Genomic DNA, 17770 nt, shown 5'->3' with positions numbered 1-17770 from the left:
ATTCTCGTTCCAATGGGGCTCTCAGAGCGGGACTGGGGTTTTGCTCAAGAATAACCAAAAGCTGACGCAAATGTTGTGTCCATGTCACCACAGCTGTTGGTGATACTGAACCTCGATGCATCAGCCTGGAGGGTGAGAGTGTTTCCAGGGACTGCTTTAACACATGAGCCATATTCACTGCCAGACCTCCTTTCATCCTGTTATCAGACTGTTGAAAATAAGGCTACAGGCTCCATTCCCCTAGAGCAGGCCACAATTAACAAAGCACAGTAGCTTCAGGCATTAGATTCACCTGAATACATGTACGATTAGTCTTTTTGGTGTGACCACGTATGTGGTAACCACTAATGACAACAGCAATACTGAGCTCCACGTGTGCACGCACGCACACACACACAAACTTGGAGATTGCACACATTTACCTTTAGCAAATAAATATCTACAAAGAATTATTGGAGCTTATCAATTCTGATCATAGTATTCTTGACTTGTAACCGAAGGTTTGCAGTTTAATTACTCATTCTAATGATGGAGCCCCAACAAAAAAAAAAAATCAGTTACTTCAGAGCTCTGAAGAGTTATGTGGACTCAAAGCAATTAACTCTGTTTCTCTCTCCATGGGTTCTACCTGACCTGCTGAGTTTTTCCAGCAATTTTCTGTTTCTACTGCAGGGGTTAGTGCTCGAGGGGCTAAGCATGAAAGACATGGATGCAATAAGCAATTCCAAGCAGACAAGAAAATCATGAGGGGAACAGTGAGTTCATAATTTGGAGAAAGGACTAGACCAAATATCAAATTCAATTAAAAACTGACAAATGCAAAGTGCTTGAGGCACAAAGGCACTAGAAGCAGAGTTAATAGTTTTTAAAAATTCAAAAAATATTCAGTTTAAGAAACTGACTATATTAATAAAGGTTGCAACTGGTTGCATGGGTTTAAATCCTTTATGGTGATTTAAAATGAGGTTACTCACAAATGGTGAGTTAGACATTCTTAATGTTTATTGTTTGTGATAAACCCAATTTCAGCAATATTAATAAAATATCAGGCAAATGAAAAAAGGGCTTTTTTAATGTATATGGGTAAACAAACAATTGCTATCTAAGCACTTTATCTTGGGGGAGGGGAATGAAACTTAGAATACTGAATTGCTTGTTTAGATTGGGCACGGCAAAGATATTTCCATTGGTGAGACACACTAGGATCAAAGGACATAGCCTCAGAGTGAAAAGGGACAATCCTTTAGAACCAAGACAAGAAGGAATTTCTTTAGCCAGAGGGTGCGGATCTATGAAATTCATTGCCACAGAACCTTGGGGAGACCAGGTCATTGGGTGTATTTATGACACAAATTGATAGGTTCTTAACTGGTAAAGGGATCAAAAAGGTTACAGGGAAAAAGCAGAATAGAATTTAGCAATTTATCAGCCATGATTGAATGGTGGAACAGATTTGATGGGCTGAATGGCCTAATTCTGCTGCCATATTTATGATTTTACATACGGCAGCTATTTTTCCCCTTTTCCATTTCTATCCTGCACAAGAACGAAAGCTCTCTTTTCTACAGGCTGCCAACTATTACAAACATTTGAGTGGAGAGAATTCTCAATTCATTAAAATATTTGAATGCATGAATAAAGAATGTAAAATTTAAAATGAATCAGATCTAAAAGTAGAACACAAAACAACATGTGCATTTAATAAGTTTATTGGTTTTATTAAAAAAATTGTTTCCAAAGGATTTTTTTATTGAACGGTGTAACTGTCTAGAAACACAGGTATACAAAGGTATGAGAACAATAGGGCCTGGTGGTCAACAGCCAGTACAGTAAAAATACTTCAAAAGGATGTTAAAGCTTTAAACCAGAAGAAATTGAGAAATTCCTGCTTGGTACAGAAGGCTCAAGGGTACATATTCAATAACACGGAGTTAAACCCCTGGACAATATTCTGATCACAAGGGTTGCACAAAGGCATGAAGCATGTAAAATATAAAACCATTTCAGTGGTTACATATTCAGCATAATGTACTATATTGGTTTCAACTGTGACACTTGCTCTTGTAATCAAATTATACGCCACGTCTAAGGCACTTTCTGAAATCTGTTTGTACGATTCCAGATGTAACTCTGGTTAGAACAAAAGATAGATGTGAATTTATTTGCACAATTTTGAATCACACAGCATCTGGTAGCTTGTGCGGACTGTTGCAAATATTTATTTTATGGATTTCCAAAGACCAAGTGTGTGTGTCACCTCATATCCAAACAGTCTTTTGGAATGCAAGATCAGATTGTCGGCGGGGCGGGGGGGGTTGTGGTTAACCAGAACATTACAGAATACTGTTCATTAGTGTGCAGTGATACAATTTTTTTTAAAAAAGGACAACATTGATCATTCTACAGCTGGGTCTGTCCTATAGAAGTCAGTCTTCATCCACATATAAAGGATAGAAAATTGTTACCAAAGGGATTTAATATCACCCGAGAAGAAGTGTCTGAAATACTGATTTCCACTGTGTATGGCAATGAAAGGAGGTAAAAGAAAAACGAGACACACAAATACTTCAAACACCATAACACACTTGTTACAACAATTTCCAGTATAGCTATTGAACAATTAAAAAGTTGTACTTACTTCAAAAATGATTTGTGCAAATTATCTGAACACCAATGGCCATTCCTACCTTTAAGTCCCCTCTAGCAATCTGAAGAAAAAAAATAGTTTGAAGTTCCTAACAAGTTTAATGGGTGACACGAGTGAATGCATATTATCAATCATCTTCCACGCAAGTGAATTGAAATTGCATCTTGTGACGGATTGTATCTCAAGGGTACTTAAGTGCAGCTAAATTTGTGTTATTTACTACCCTATACATGATCTGTAATCACAGATTACTCGAAATATGTTGGCACTAACAGTCTGGGTCAGTCCTTGCATTTTTAACATACTCAAGCTAACCAGATTTTGCAATCTTAACAGACTCGCTTCAGTTTCCTTCCGCATGATAAAAACTTGCTTACACAGTTCCAGCAATGGTCACAGTTTGGTCTTCATGCAGCAATCAGCTGCAGACTAATAAGTTGATTAACTTCCCTCAGAATTATATATGGAAATACATGTTGATTTGTACATGTAGCATGCATAGTAATACACTAGACTCCTCCCAATCCCATCTTAATGTCGTCTGGAATTCAAATCCGGTTCCCAAAGAAAACCAAATTCAGATGTTGTCTCAACAGTCAATATGTGCTCAAATTAGTACTTGATTATCAAAGACAAATTTAGGGAAAGCAATTTTGTGAATACAATATGCAAGGTGCAGTAGGTTGAGACAATAGAAAATTAAGACGCAAGAGGACAACGGCTTATATGATTTATAACTTGCCAGTTTAAAAATAAAAAAAGACAAGAGAATCCAAAGTCAGCAGTTCCGAAAGCACTTCTTTTGCCCAGAGGCTATCTGAAATCAGAAGAGCTGTGCTGACCGTGAAATGGCTCTAGTCCCCCTGGTTTGTCTGCGTTTCATTGAGGTCACCCCCTTTATTTTCAACGTCATCATCCGAGAGTTCAAGTGCGGTGCCCTCCAGCTGCAGCGCCCGCCTTCCTGTTCGGCTAGTTGTAAAGGTCAGGCCACTGCCACCTCTCCTACAGGAACGGAATGGAAGTTGTAAATATGGTGCTAAATATCGCAGGTCAACAGCGCACCATGACAGTATCCTTTTTCTGCTGGACTAAACCATAAACCAACTAAATGCACAGGTACCAAGAGATTGACAATGGTAGAGATTAGAGTTCCGTACTCAGCCATTATGTGCTACATCAGAGTCCAGCAAAAATGAAATAAAGCCTGGCCGAGAAATTTGGCTAAGCAAGTCAAATAATAGGTTTGTTCTGTGTTAAAACACAACAGAGCTGGTACTGGGATTTCTCAGTGGAATTTGGACAAGACACCATCCTCTGCTTCTTCCCACCTGATTGCATTAAGTATCTTCTGGAGAGTTCGGCCAATTCCAGTGGCCACGGATTCGCAGCACAAGATTGCTAAAATATCTAACACCAAATCGGCAACCTCACCCTAGTGTAATGAAACAGCTGCTGTGGTAAAAGTGCTACGTTTGCCCACAATAGGTTCAAGTTAAGGAAACTTTTTTGTGCCTGTTGATTATTTTACATCTTGACCATAAATATCACAATAAAATAGTGCAATGTGTCAATCTGACCCAAGGCATCAAATGTTGGAGAAGGATGGCAGAAAAGAATCCAAATGTATAAAATTATGCTGCAGGAAGGATCCAGTGCTTAGCTCAGTTTGCTTCATGTATGAAGAGACTTCTAAAGATATTTCTACTGCATCAACTAATTCTGCTCAGCCTAAAAAATTAACATTTTTAAACTCAGAAGGCATGCTGGGTTAGCTAAAAATTGACTGCATTCCTGAAAATGTACACAGCAAGCAAAACAAGCTTTGATAACATAGCTGGAGACCCATGTTTCTCCAGACAGAGTTTGTGGAAAACATTCACAATAATGAGATAATAGTTAAAACATAGTTTGGAACTGTATGTTCAGCTGGCAGCTTGAGAGCCTGTCTGGTACTGTACAGGGACTGGCTTGAGCCAGTCTTGAGCTTTTCTTTGTTTTTGTAATGATTTAATTTTCTTTAAGTTCTATTCAATAAAAGAAATTAATTTAACCTCTACTAGTGCTGTCCTCACCTTTTCAAAGGAATGAATGGACCCTATAATGCACGTAGACTTATTCCCCAACAGGCAGTGATACTCTGGTTGCAGTATTGATAGTATCTGGCCCTACTTAGCAAGTGAATCACTCCAGATTGATTTGAAAGAGACTTCAAATAAAAATTTGAATCTAGCTTACATTTATATAAAGAATGATAAATTTGATGATCCAGGACCGGTGTACAAGCTAAAAAAGATATTTAGCAAGTCAACAATACATTAACTGCCTGATATAGCCCAAAACCACAGGCTCAACATGAACAAAGTGGTTAAAGCAGCGTGACCCTAACTTACTATGAAACTTAAGTCCTTTTTAAAAACACTAGCAATGTTTTCTTTTTGAATATCAAACTCTGAATAAAACCCATACTACCTCAGCCTGCTCTTCAAAGTGTTGACCTCACGATTCATGGCCTCTGCAGTTTCGGTGGTATCATCCAATTCCCGCTGTAGTTTCCGACGGGCTGCATTAGCTCGGGTTGCCTCCTCCTCTGCCTCCTCCAGCTGCCGCTTCAGTTGTTTCATGCGCGAGTTCGACTTCTCGACCTGGGGAAATTGTTTGGCATCAACTAATGTCTTTTTCCTTTAAGATAAATATTGCAGTGACATTGTTCTGTTGCAGAGGTTGTTTAATAATCCTCAAGCGTGCACAGTCCAATTGCTCTTCATGGTGTCATGTGTGACAAGCAGAAGGATGTGAACTTGATAGCAGCACCCTTAAGCTGAACCCAACATTAATGGACAGTAGCAGACCCAAAACAGAGTTTGCAAGCTTACCAGTCCTTCAGCCAAAAGCTCTCCTAGGGGCGCCTGTCTGTAAGACATGGTTTACAAATCATATTTTTGGTAACAGAGTTTGGACCCTCTTCATTTCCAGAATGCGTTTGATTTCCAGAAGGTGTTTGGTAAGGTGCCACAAAAGGTTGCTACAGAAGGTTAGGGTGCACAGAGTTGGGGGTAAGGTGTTAGCGTGGATAGGGGATTGGCTGGCTAATAGGAAGCAGAGAGTTGGTATCAATGGGTGCTACTCTGGTTGGCGGCTGGTGACTAGTGGAGTGCTGCAGGGATCGGTGCTGGAGCCTCAACTGTTTACCATTTATATATTTATATAGATGATCTGGAGGAGGGGGCTGAGTGTAGGGTGACGAAATTTGCTGATGACACGAAGATGAGTGGAAAAGCAAATTGCATGGAGGGTGTGGAAAGTCTGCAGAGAGATCTGGATAGGCTGAGCAAGTGGGCAAGGACCTGGCAGATGGAATATTATGTTAGCAAGTGAGGTTATCCACTTTGGCAGAAATAATAGTAGGAGGGATTATTATTTAAAAGGCGAAAAGCTGCAGCATGCTATGGTGCAGAGGGACCTGGGGGTCCTTGTGCATGAGTCACAAAAACCCAGTCTGCAGGTGCAGCAGGTGATCAAGAAGGCGAATAGAATGTTGGCCTTTATAGCAAGGGGGATAGAATATAAAAGTAGGGGGGTGTTGCTGCAACTGTACAGGGCACTGGTGAGGCCGCAGCTGGAGTATGTGTGCAGTTTTGGTCACCGCACTTGCGGAAGGATATATTGGCCTTGGAGGGAGTGCAGAGGAGGTTCACTAGGCTGATACCAGAGATGAGGGGGTTGGACTATGAAGAGAGACTAAATAGACTGGGTCTGTATTCGGAGTTTAGAAGGATGAGGGGGGATCTTATAGAGACATACAAGATAATGAAGGGGATGGATAGGCTAGAGGTAGAGAGATTCTTCCCGCTTAAAAAGGCTAGCAGGACTACAGGGCACAGCCTCAAGATAAAGGGGGGGGGGGGGGGCGGCGGCGGCAGCAGTTTAGATCAGAGTTGAGGAGGAACTTCTTCACTCAAAAGGGTGGTGAATCTCTGGAATTCTCTGCCCATTGAAGTGGTGGAGGCTACCTCGCTAAATGTATTTATGTCACGGGTAGATACGTTTTTGATAGACAAGGGAATTAAGGGTTATGGGGAGAAAGTGGGAAAGTGGAACTGAGCCACTTCAGATCAGCCATAATCTTATTGAACGGCGGGGCAGGCCTGAGGGGCTAGATGGCCTACTCCTGCTCCTATTTCTTATGTTCTTACGTTCACAATATTATTGGGAGTTGTGTGCCATTTACCTGTAGCCTGCTGTCATGCAGCTTAACCAGCAGTCATTAAAGACGACCACTGCAGGCTACCCCAAGACTTTTCCCCTCAGGTTTGCCCCCACCCCTGCCCCCCAATGTCGCAGCATCAGATTGGGCTGGGCTGCTCTGTCCTATTTCTCGCAGGGCTAAATGATAGTCATTTTAAATCGTAGGTGATGGGTGTATAACGAGAAGCTACCTGTTCTTTGTACTGATCTGCATGTCTACGTTCATCTTCAACCTGCATGTAGACCTCCTTTAGCTTCTTCTCTGTGCGACGCACCAGCTTGTTGGCAGCTGCTCGCTCCCTGTAAGAATGAAGTAATCAGTCGATTAGCAATGAAAGCAAGATGAAGAACTGAGACTTAGACATTTACCCAAAGAACTACTCAATTTACATAAATATTTGCAATAAGCAGTGTCTGATTGAAGCAGTGCTGGCACATATTTACATCAGACATGCCACATCATATGCAGCACAGTAGCAGTGGTTAGCACTGCTGCCTCACAGCACCAGGGACCTAGATTCAGTTCCAACCTTGTATCACTGTGGAATCTGCACATTCTCCCAACGTTTGTGTGGGTTTCCTCCAGGCGCTCCAGTTTCCTCCCACAATACAAAAGGTGCGCGGGTTAGGTAGATTGGTCATGCTAAATTACCATTTAGCGTCAGGAGATCAGCAGGGTAAATACATGGGCATTACGATGATAGGGGCTGATTAGGATTGTTCTGGCTGCAGGTTTGAAGGGCTGAATGCTCTCCTCCTGCACTGTAGGGATTCTATGATTTTAGTCAGATCCTGATGCCAATATGAAATGCATAACTCAATTACAATTAAAGATATTCAACAAAACTAGCAAATTTGTACAACATGTTCAGTGGCATATATTGCAGCTTCATATCAGAGCCCACAGCTTATAGCATTTGGTCAGAACAAAGGTTAGGAATGAGAAAATATTTAACTTTTTGCTGCATTGTCACACCTCCACTAGGGGGCAGGAGGATAATCATCAGCAAATCAGGCCTGGTCAAGGGGACGGATTTACAATGGTAAAGTTAAAAAAAATTCTCAAGATAAAACTTCAATAATCTTTCAAATTAAATTGATGAATAATTTGAAAGCAAATGTCAAACTTTTAACAATGGCAATACCACTCTGCATTCCAATTCAAATAGACATGATACTAAATAGTATAAACGTGGCCCAGAAAAATAAACTTCCAAAATGCTTTCAATTTTCTGAATAAAATATTTACTGCACTAAAATGAAAAGAAATGTGAACTAGACAGTGCAAGATGCAGGAATAGGATTGATTGACAAATCATCCATCTTCTGTCACATTTAATTTTACAGTTGCATACGTACAACTTCCAAAATTACGATGCATGGAAAAGTGCACTGACGTGATCTTATTTACTTAATACTGAAACCAAGGGATTAAAATTAAAGTGGCAACTCTGGCACTGACTACTTGACATGAAGCTGTATTCAATAAAGACAATATTCACTTGTCACATTTTGTTAGCAGTTAGGATTGAAGAGATGCATCGAAATTAGCAGCAAGATTGAGAAGGTGCAAGAGATCATTCTGCATTATAATCCTGAGTATTTAATCCTTTCGATTGAAGTTTTATTTGCGATGCCTGCCGCACTGCTTTAACTAATGAGCACTGCAAACATTAGGGAAGTCCTGATGGCTCCTCCAACTAGCATTTATTACTGAAAAGACAAAATTAAAGTCATTTCCCTACGGATAAAGGGGACAATTTCCCCTTTTCAAAAACGGTGAATTGAGGCACCTTTAACAAGGCCACCAGAGAATAGATCAGAACCTAAAAATGACTGAAGCAATTAGAGGGCAGCTTATAAAATAACCACAGGCCTTTGGGGAAAGGCCCTTGGACGGATCTTTGCAAATCGATTTGTGTTGCAAGATTCAAGAAACGCACAATTTTCTGGAGCTGGGTGGGCCAAGTTCCTTATGTTACTAAAACGATAATTAAAATGAAACAGGCAGGGACCAACTATAAACTGCTTCATATACATTTAAATACACATAGTTTTACTTTGCTTCCTGTTCAAGTTGCTCCTCCAGCTGCGCTATCTTGGCCTCCAGTGCAGAAATTGTTGACTTGAATTTGGACTTGACTGAACCCTCCAGCTCCTGGAGCTTGGCTTTGAGCTCCTTATTCTGTCGCTCAAGCTGCTGCCGTGCATTTTCACTCTTCTGTCCCGCACTGCGCTCGCTGGCGAGCTCGGAGTTCAGAGTTTCCACCTGGCAAGAAGAACAAAGTTAAAGCAGAACAAATAGGTTTAGAATCAGAAATCCAGCACTCTGCCAAATGCTCCTCTAATATTTTGGCTTTAACTAATGACCTCCAGTGTAATTAGATACTACTTCCTTGGCTAATGTTGGTTTATTAACTCTTTAGAATGTATTTAAAAAAAAAATGATGCCAGGCATTGAAGCTAAAAAACTATAGTGCACGATATTTACTGGGTTGATACCTGAAATGAGCGAGTTGTCTTACGAGGATGGATGGGAGGAGCTGGACTTGCCTCCACTAGAGAGTTTAGAAGAAGAGTGAGGAGAGGCTTGATTTAAGTATATAAGATTGAGTGGTCTTCACAAGTTGGATGTGGAAAGGGCCTTTCCTTTTGTGGGCCAGTCCAGAACTAAGGGGGTACTGTTTTAACATCAGTTGTTGCCCCTTTAGGACCGGGACATGGAATTTCCTCCCCCCCCCCCCGCCGAGGGCTGAGACACTTTGGAATTCTCTCTGCCTCAGAAGGCAGAGGAAGTGGAGGCACTGAATATTTTTGAGGAGGAGGTAGATTGATTCCCTTGCCTAACAAGACTCTTATCAGGGGTAGACAAAAATATAGAAGTTGAAACACAAACCAATCAGCCATCACCATAGTAAATGGCACCACAGGCTCGAGGAGCACAATGGCCTAATTCTTCTCTTTTCTCATATATGTTTGTAATTTTGCAACACCAGGTTTAATATTAGACTGCTGAACTGACAAAGTGCCTTGTATTGAGGCAATCCTTGGAGAAGGACTACACATTTTTTACTGACATTTTACATGTCACTCTGAAATTTTTAAGTTATAAAAAGCAGCTTATGAAACAAAGCAGTATTACATCTGTTCATTATCAATGGCTAATGATTGACTAAATGGATATTATAATCCAAATGAAACACTTCAGAATGCCAACTGCTGTGAAGGATTTCAAAAACAACATTCTGAAAACCTAGTGTCTATATACAGCTTATGTACAGAGAGATTACAGCATCACAACTAGACTCCTGCAAGGCACTGAAAGTCAGGGCTTCATTTGCACATCTGACCTTGCAAAGTACAATTCTGACAAGATTATTGCTTTAGTGGAGATTTGAAAAAGAAAATTAGACACACCCCCATGCTGGTAAAAGAAAGAAAAGTGAACAATCTTGAAGTTAGGTGTTTAAACTGTTCCAAGCAGAAGTCAGCAGCCACATTATCCCACTAAACTGGATATAAAACGCAGCTACTGAAGAGTTGTGTTCGTTGATGGCTGCACTGCAGGTAATTGTGTCCAGGACCACAGCAGCAGCAGCAAAATGCGAGAAAAAACTTTCAGGGATCAATGTTAGAAAAGACTAGTCTGAGAAATTACAGCTACTTCACTTGCCGCTTTAAGTAATTGCTGATTTATAATTGACATTACATGCAAGTTTCTTAACTATTCTACAGACTCACCACAAGAAATAATGAACAATAAAATGCCAAGTGCCAACATACACAAAACTAGGACAGGAATTCCATTACCCTCGTGTCCAATGGGAAGATAAGCACAGTGAGAACAAGTTAAAACAGAGACACTTCAAACCTGCATGTTGGTTTTTCGGAATCTGTCATTGAGGAGCTCCATGTTGCTCTGTTCTTCTTCGAGTTCTTCCTCCAATTGGGCGATACGAGCTTCTAGACGCCGTTTCTCATCCAATAAAGCAGATCTGGAGAAATCAGGGTGTTAAAAAGGAGGAATGCAGATCAACTACAAGCTCCAATCTTTATTAAAGCCAAATAGATCCGACTGCTTACAGACCTCAAATTTTAGTCTTGACTTAATGTCCCTTCTAACTTGTGTGGGGCTCTGCTGCAACCAAGGTTGTACATTGCAAGCCACTTTCAAGTTGTCCTTTTAAGATATCACGCGTGCATGAAATAACAGGGACTGAGCATTGGAATGACAGATCACACACAACAGAAAACAAATTAGAGGGGATATTTGTTTATAAGGTGAGCTATTTATCTATACCACAATGTAATAGCATAGGTCCCAAACACCATATTTAAAAGTAGTTGGTACATCGTGGCAAAGTGATTAGCATTGCTGCCTCACAGCACCAAGCATCTGGGTTTGCTGATGACACCAAGATTGGGGGAAAGGCAAATTGTGCGGAGGGTGTGGAGAGTCTGCAGAAGGATCTAGATAGGCTGGGCGAATGGGCCAGGAAATGGCAAATGGAATTTAATGTTGGCAAGTGTGAGGTGGTCCACTTTGGTAGGAAGAATGGTAGGAAGGACTATTACTTACGTGGCGAAAAACTGCAGCAGGCGACGGTGCAGAGGGACCTTGGGGTCCTTGTGCATGAGTCGCAAAAACCCAGCTTGCAGGTGCAGCAGGTGGTCAGGAAGGCGAATGGGATGCTGGCCTTCATAGCGAGGGGGATTGAATATAAAAGTAGGGAGGTCTTGCTGCAGCTGTATAGGGCATTGGTGAGGCCGCAGCTGGAGTACTGTGTGCAGTTTTGGGCGCCGCACCTGCGCAAGGATATTTTGGCCCTGGAGGGAGTGCAGAGGAGGTTTACTAGGCTGATACCGGAGTTGAGGGGGTTGAGCTATGAGGAGAGGCTGAATAAACTAGGCTTGTACTCGTTAGAGTTTAGAAGAATGAGGGGAGATCTCATTGAGACGTATAAGATGATGAATGGGATGGATAGGATAGAGGTGGAGAGACTCTTCCCGCTCAAAAAAGACAGTAGGACTAGGGGGCACAGCCTCAAGATAAAGGGGAGGCGGTTTAGAACGGAGTTGAGGAGGAACTTCTTCACTCAAAGGGTGGTGAATCTCTGGAATTCTCTGCCCGTTGAAGTGGTGGAGGCTGCCTCGCTAAATATTTTTAAGAAGCGGGTTGATGGGTTCTTGATAAGAGAGGGGATTAAGGGTTATGGGGAGAGGGCGGGAAAGTGGAACTGAGCCACGACAGATCAGCCATGATCTTATTGAATGGCGGGGCAGGCTCGAAGGGCTAGATGGCCTACTCCTGCTCCTATTTCTTATGTTCTTATGTTCTTATGTTCAATTCCAGCCTTGTGGAGTTTACACATTCTCCTCGTGCCTGCGTAGGTTTCCTATGGGTGCATTGGCTTCCTCTCTCACTCCAAAGATGTGCGGGTTAAGTTAAATTGCCCCTTAGTGTCAAGGAGTTAGCAGGGTAAACAAGTGGGGTTATGGGGATAGCACCTAGCTGGGATTGTGGTTGGTGCAGACTTGATGGGCAGCATGGCCTCCTCCTGCCCTGTAGGGATTCTATGATATCCTACTGAAATCAAAACCACAGCAGCAGGAGCCAGCTTATTTGGATTTGATGCCAATCGGCTATTTAATGGCTTACTCAGGTCACTCATAAGACATAGGAGCAGAAATAGGCCACTCGGCCCATCGAGTCTGCTCCGCCATTCAATCATGGCTGATATTTTTCTCATCCCCGTTCTCCTGCCTTTTCCCCATAACCCCTGACCCTCTTAAGAGCCTGTCTTAAAAACACTCAATGACCTGGCCTCCACAGCCTCCTGTGACAAAGTTAGTTATCCATAGTACACTGATCCTTCACCCGCCCAATGCATTTACAGCAATATCTGCTCCAGTTCCCCATTAGACAAATGTGATATATGGAATATGAATGAAAACCCAAAGCAAGGTACTTCATTTTATTCATTTCAATTTCAAACAGTTTACCAAATCAAATAAATTAGATGGGGCGTCCCTCCACAAAGTGCAACCTAAATGTATTTTCCTACCGCTTTTAGGACAGATAAAAACATCACAACCAAATCACAAGAGTAAAATGTAACTGGTGTACACGCTGCAGCTAAACCCTGACAGGAATGTTTCATAAATAAGCACTCCCTCTTGTGGAAGCCCTGCATCAGCCATTGTACAGTCTGATTGAGAAACGCACAGAAGGGTAACTTCAGAATAGATGGGAAACTCCTTTCACCCACTTTCTCTGCTGCCAACCTTCAAAGGAACCGCCCCATGTAGCGAGTCATTCCACTTCCAGTAGGCACCTGCCTGACTGGTTTATATAAGGGGTGTCAGGGAGTATATAATTGGTTGCTGGTGCTGTTATTATAGAATTCTGCAATGCAGAAGGAGGACATTTGGCCCATTGAGTCTGCACTGACCACAATCCCACGCAGGCCTATCCCCATTACCTCATGTATCTACCCTAGCTAGACTCCCCGACACTAATGGGCAATTCAGGATAGCCATCCTGCACATCTTCAGACGGTGGGAGGAAACCAGAGTACCCAGAGGTAACCCATGCAGTCGCGGGGAGTGCGTGCAGGCTCCACAGTGACCCAACCCGGGAATTGAACCTGGTCCCTGGCGCTGAGGCAGCCGTGCTAACCACTGTGCCAGCTTATTATAGCTTGCAACATCGCTAAGAAGAGGAAATGACAGTAATGCAGGGTGTGAAGCTTATACAGCTAGAGGATAGGAAACTCTCCGCACCACTGCCCATGTCATTTCCAAGCACAATGCCTTGCCAGCACTATTAAATTAGGACACATGCCAATGTTGTGCGCAGAATGTTTTCCCTCCTCTCCCAAGAGTTATATTTGCGTGTGATTTATGCAGTAGATTCGGTGTCCAGGACTTTTACTGCTGATTAAAAGTTTCATGACCTTGATTGGAAAGTGTTTGTGTATAAACACGGATCAAGGAGAAAGTCAAACTTTGCAGCAATGCCAAGTCAAATAGGCTGCTGGGACTTGCAATCATTACCTACACTAGCAAGGATAAAGATTGGGGGAAGGAGCAGTACTGGTACCTGTGGGGAAAAGCATCGAAGGAAAGAGGAAAATCTGGAGGGGAAGACTGATCTTGGCAGCAGAATCTGAAAGCTAATTGGAAGGTACTGTTACCCATCGAGATGGCAGGCTGCATAGGAAAGGTCAAATCACTTCAGGTAGAATCACAGAATCCCACAGTGGAGGAGGCAGCCATTCAGCCCATCGAGTCTACACCAACCACAAACCCACCCAGGCTCCATCCCCATGACCCCGTGCTTTTGCCCTAGCTAGCCCCTCTGACATTAGGGGGCAATTTAGCCAATTGGCCAATCAATCTAACCCGCACATCTTTGTCTGTATGGGTTTCCCGAGGTGCTCTGGTTTCCTCCCACAGTGCAACGTGCAAACTCTACTCAGACAGTGACCCAAGCAACAGTGACGGAACTGAACCTGGGTCCCTGGTGCTGAGAGGCAGCAGTGCCAACCACTGTGCCACCATGTCACCCAACTGGTTAAGTAAAAATCAAATCAAGTGAATTTTAAAATTAAAAAATAAACTGGAAACTAGATTTTTGGGCATTAAAACATACATATCTTACAAAAATTACAAAACCTCGAACTGCTTAGTTCTTTATAAACATCTTACATCTGGGTATTAATTTTAACCAATTATAAACTCCCAAGATGGAATCAAATCCCGTCTGTATTGCTTTTGGCAATACACAAATTTCATTTAGATTTGAACTTGGGGTTTAATTTGATAAGGGCTTTAAATAAACATCTCAGTATTAGGTAGTGGAGCTATGAGCCTGCATCATGCTTCCTTACTTTCCAGATGTGCTGTTTGCGATTTCATCTGCCAGCTCGTCACGCTCCTGCTCCGCATGCCGACGTGCTCGCTCCGAGGCAGCTAGTTCCTTCAAAAATTAAATAGGGTCAGTATATCGCAGAGCCTGTTTGCGCAAACCAGTCACTAAACCGAATGAAAAAAAATTGCAACAGCTATTCCTTCCTCCCAAGTACAGTCGTATCATGGTGCGACCCGGTTAAAGCGGTTCAGAAAAGGTTCACTCAAACTTAATCCTGGGATACATTCTCAGCAAAAGGTTGAGCAGGTTAAGCCTTTACCCAGAGTTAAAAAGAGTGAGCAGTGACCTTATTGAAACACACAAGACCCTGAGGCCTCTTGGCAGGGTGGATATTGGGGAGGATGTTGCCTCTTGTGGGGAAGATTCAAACTAGGGGACACCGTCTAAAAATAAAAAAAGAATTTTAAGATGGAGATGGAGAATTTTTCTTCTCTTTAAAGGGTTGCGGTCTGTTGAATTCTCTTCCTCAGGAAGCAGTGAAGGCTGGATCACTGAACTCATTCAAGTCACAGCTGGATAGATTTTTGATAGGCAAGGCAGTTGGGGATTACTGGGGAGGGGACAGGCAACAAGTGACGTTGAAACCACAACCAGATCAGTCACGTTCTTATCAAACAGCAGAGCAAGCTCGAAGGACCAACAGCCTTCTGCTCCTTTGTCCCGTGTTCCTAAAAGTGCAGCCAACGATTCCTCTTACTGAGAGCAATACAATGCTGTGGTCAATTTATAAGATACACTACATATGAAAAGGACTCAAAGTTTTATCTAAGATTAGTTTTTTATAAATATAGGAACAGAGGAATAGGAGACAACCATTCAATCTCTTGAGGCTATACCACCATTCAATAAGACCATTAATGATCTTTAAACAAAATCCACCCACCATGGCTTTATGTTCCTAAATAGTTTACCAAACAGATTTTATCCATCCCAGAATTAAAATGAATTGAACTAGTATTTATTGCTTTGTGGAAGAGAATTCCCATACGATCCTTAATGTTATGAAGTACTTTGACACATCTCTCTTGAATTGCGTAGCTCTGATTTTTTAAGGTTATGCCTATAGCACAAATAGCTCACTACCTACTATATTAATATGTCAAAATCCTGAAAACCTCAAACAACTCTCTAAACTATATATTCTGGATGTGGGATGAATACAAGCCAAGTTTTTATGTAATCTCTTCCTGTAATGTAACCTCAGATTCCTGTCAATATGTTGAGTTGTCAGGGAACCTCTTCAAGGTTCAACATCAAGGTCTGCACAGCACTTTACATAAGTGTGACAAAACATCCTCATTATATTTCAGCCTCTAGATATAAAGGCCGAAATTGCACTAAGCCTGATTATTTTTTGTACTTAACTGATACCTGTACATTGAACTCCAAATCACTGGACCTTCTATTACTCTAATTTTTCCATCCATTAATTCTTGTCTACAAGTCCAAAATAGGTGACCTCACACTTGCCTGCCTTGAACTCCATCTGCTAGAGTTTCATTTACTCAACATTTTTGTACTGTTATGGTCCCATCTACAATGCTCAATCTGCCAATCTTTGATTTTTCAATAAGCTTGGACACATTGCTCATTTAGCAGCAAATTATTTAAAGTTTATTATTACTGTCACAAGTAGGTTTATGTTAACACTACAACGAAGTTACTGTGAAAATCCCCTAGTTCGCACACTCTGGCATCTGTTCGGGTACACAGAGGGAGAATTTAGCACGGCCAGTGCACCTAACCAGCACGTCTTTCAGACTGAGGGGGGAAAGCTAGAGCTTCCAGGAGGAAACCCACGTGGTTATGGAGAGAACATGCAAACTCTGCACAGACAGTGACCCAAGCCAGGAATGGAACCCAGGCCCCTGGCACTGAGGCAGCAGAGCTAACCACTGCCATTTTTTTTTTAAAAAAGCACTCAAAAATCCTTTGAAGGGAGATGTTTGTCAGCTAAACTGCTGCATAAAAGGTTTATACAGACAGGAAATTTCTGTCCATAAAAATACTACTTCAGCAGCCAAGGGAGCTCAAGATAGCTGTATATTTGGAAGCTCAAGTCTGATATGGGCAGAGTTTTGTTCCCATTCATCAGATCCACACACCCCTAAGTAACAAAAACTGCCCAAACAAATAGCCTGTTTGAAAGTCAGGCCCAAAGATTTCTGTTGATTCAGGTGAATTAAAAGTTGTAAGCCAAGTTATCAGGACCTCAGCTCATCTCCTTGTATAGCTAATTTCTATGCACAATATGATGCTTATTATTACATTGGAATTGTGAGCATTAGAGATTTACATCTGCATTAACGCTCCTAGAAACACCATCTGCTTAGGTAACCTGCTGGGACTGGGAGTTATCTCCAACAGGACAAACCTCATGAAGTTGGAGAATTTCTGCCTCCAGGCTCTTCAGTTTCTTCTCATTTTCCTTTGACTGAGTGAAGATTTCATCCCTGGAAACTCGAGCCTCTTCCAGCTCACGTTGGTAATCTTTCATCTGTGCCTGAAAAGGTTTAAAGCAAAGGAGTTTATCCCCAGAGTGTATACTGTGAACAGCCATTATAGCTGAAAAGAATAGCTATCAATGAACAACGTTTCTTGGAGCTATCCTTCAAAACATGCCTTGTATCTTACCCGTAAATACTTCTGGTTTTGTTATTTTTTAGTGACATTAGATAGAATATAACGATTCTACCAAATCCACCTGGGCTTTGAGAGTCACAAAAGCACAATGAACGACAAAGCTCCATTCTACTCAGGTAGAAGGTAGTGCAAGTGCAGAAAGAATCATTATGGATTCTGGGCATGTAATCTGGGCTGATATTTCTGTGCAGTTCTGAGGGGCTGCTGCATTAAGATGCCACCTTTCAGATGAGGCACTGAAACATCTTTTGTTTACTTGCATTGGGCATTAAGAAAGCCTGGGAGAGGGGCAAGAGATTTCC

The 17770-nt window shown here is 41.9% G+C and overlaps 1 protein-coding gene across 6 annotated transcripts in view; it reads right to left on the bottom strand.

Annotated features, from left to right (window-relative positions):
- Positions 1-1693: 1693 nt before the first annotated feature.
- Positions 1694-17770, bottom strand: part of LOC145356351 (myosin-10) — a 164250-nt gene continuing 148173 nt past the window's right edge. For all 6 annotated transcript variants that reach the window (XM_080208998.1, XM_080209000.1, XM_080208999.1 and 3 more), the window contains 7 exons: positions 17200-17328; positions 14785-14873; positions 10764-10887; positions 8953-9161; positions 7084-7192; positions 5117-5289; positions 1694-3649 (listed from right to left, as the gene is read on the bottom strand). In XM_080208998.1, coding sequence (XP_080065124.1) covers positions 3502-3649; positions 5117-5289; positions 7084-7192; positions 8953-9161; positions 10764-10887; positions 14785-14873; positions 17200-17328 — 981 coding nt within the window. In that variant the 3' untranslated portion in view covers positions 1694-3501. The remainder of the gene's footprint in view (positions 3650-5116; positions 5290-7083; positions 7193-8952; positions 9162-10763; positions 10888-14784; positions 14874-17199; positions 17329-17770) is intronic.

Source organism: Carcharhinus amblyrhynchos, chromosome 21, assembly GCF_965287045.1.
Source record: "Carcharhinus amblyrhynchos chromosome 21, sCarAmb.v2.hapA, whole genome shotgun sequence".
Classification (NCBI taxonomy): domain Eukaryota; kingdom Metazoa; phylum Chordata; class Chondrichthyes; order Carcharhiniformes; family Carcharhinidae; genus Carcharhinus; species Carcharhinus amblyrhynchos.
This window is presented reverse-complemented; position numbering and strand designations above follow the sequence as displayed.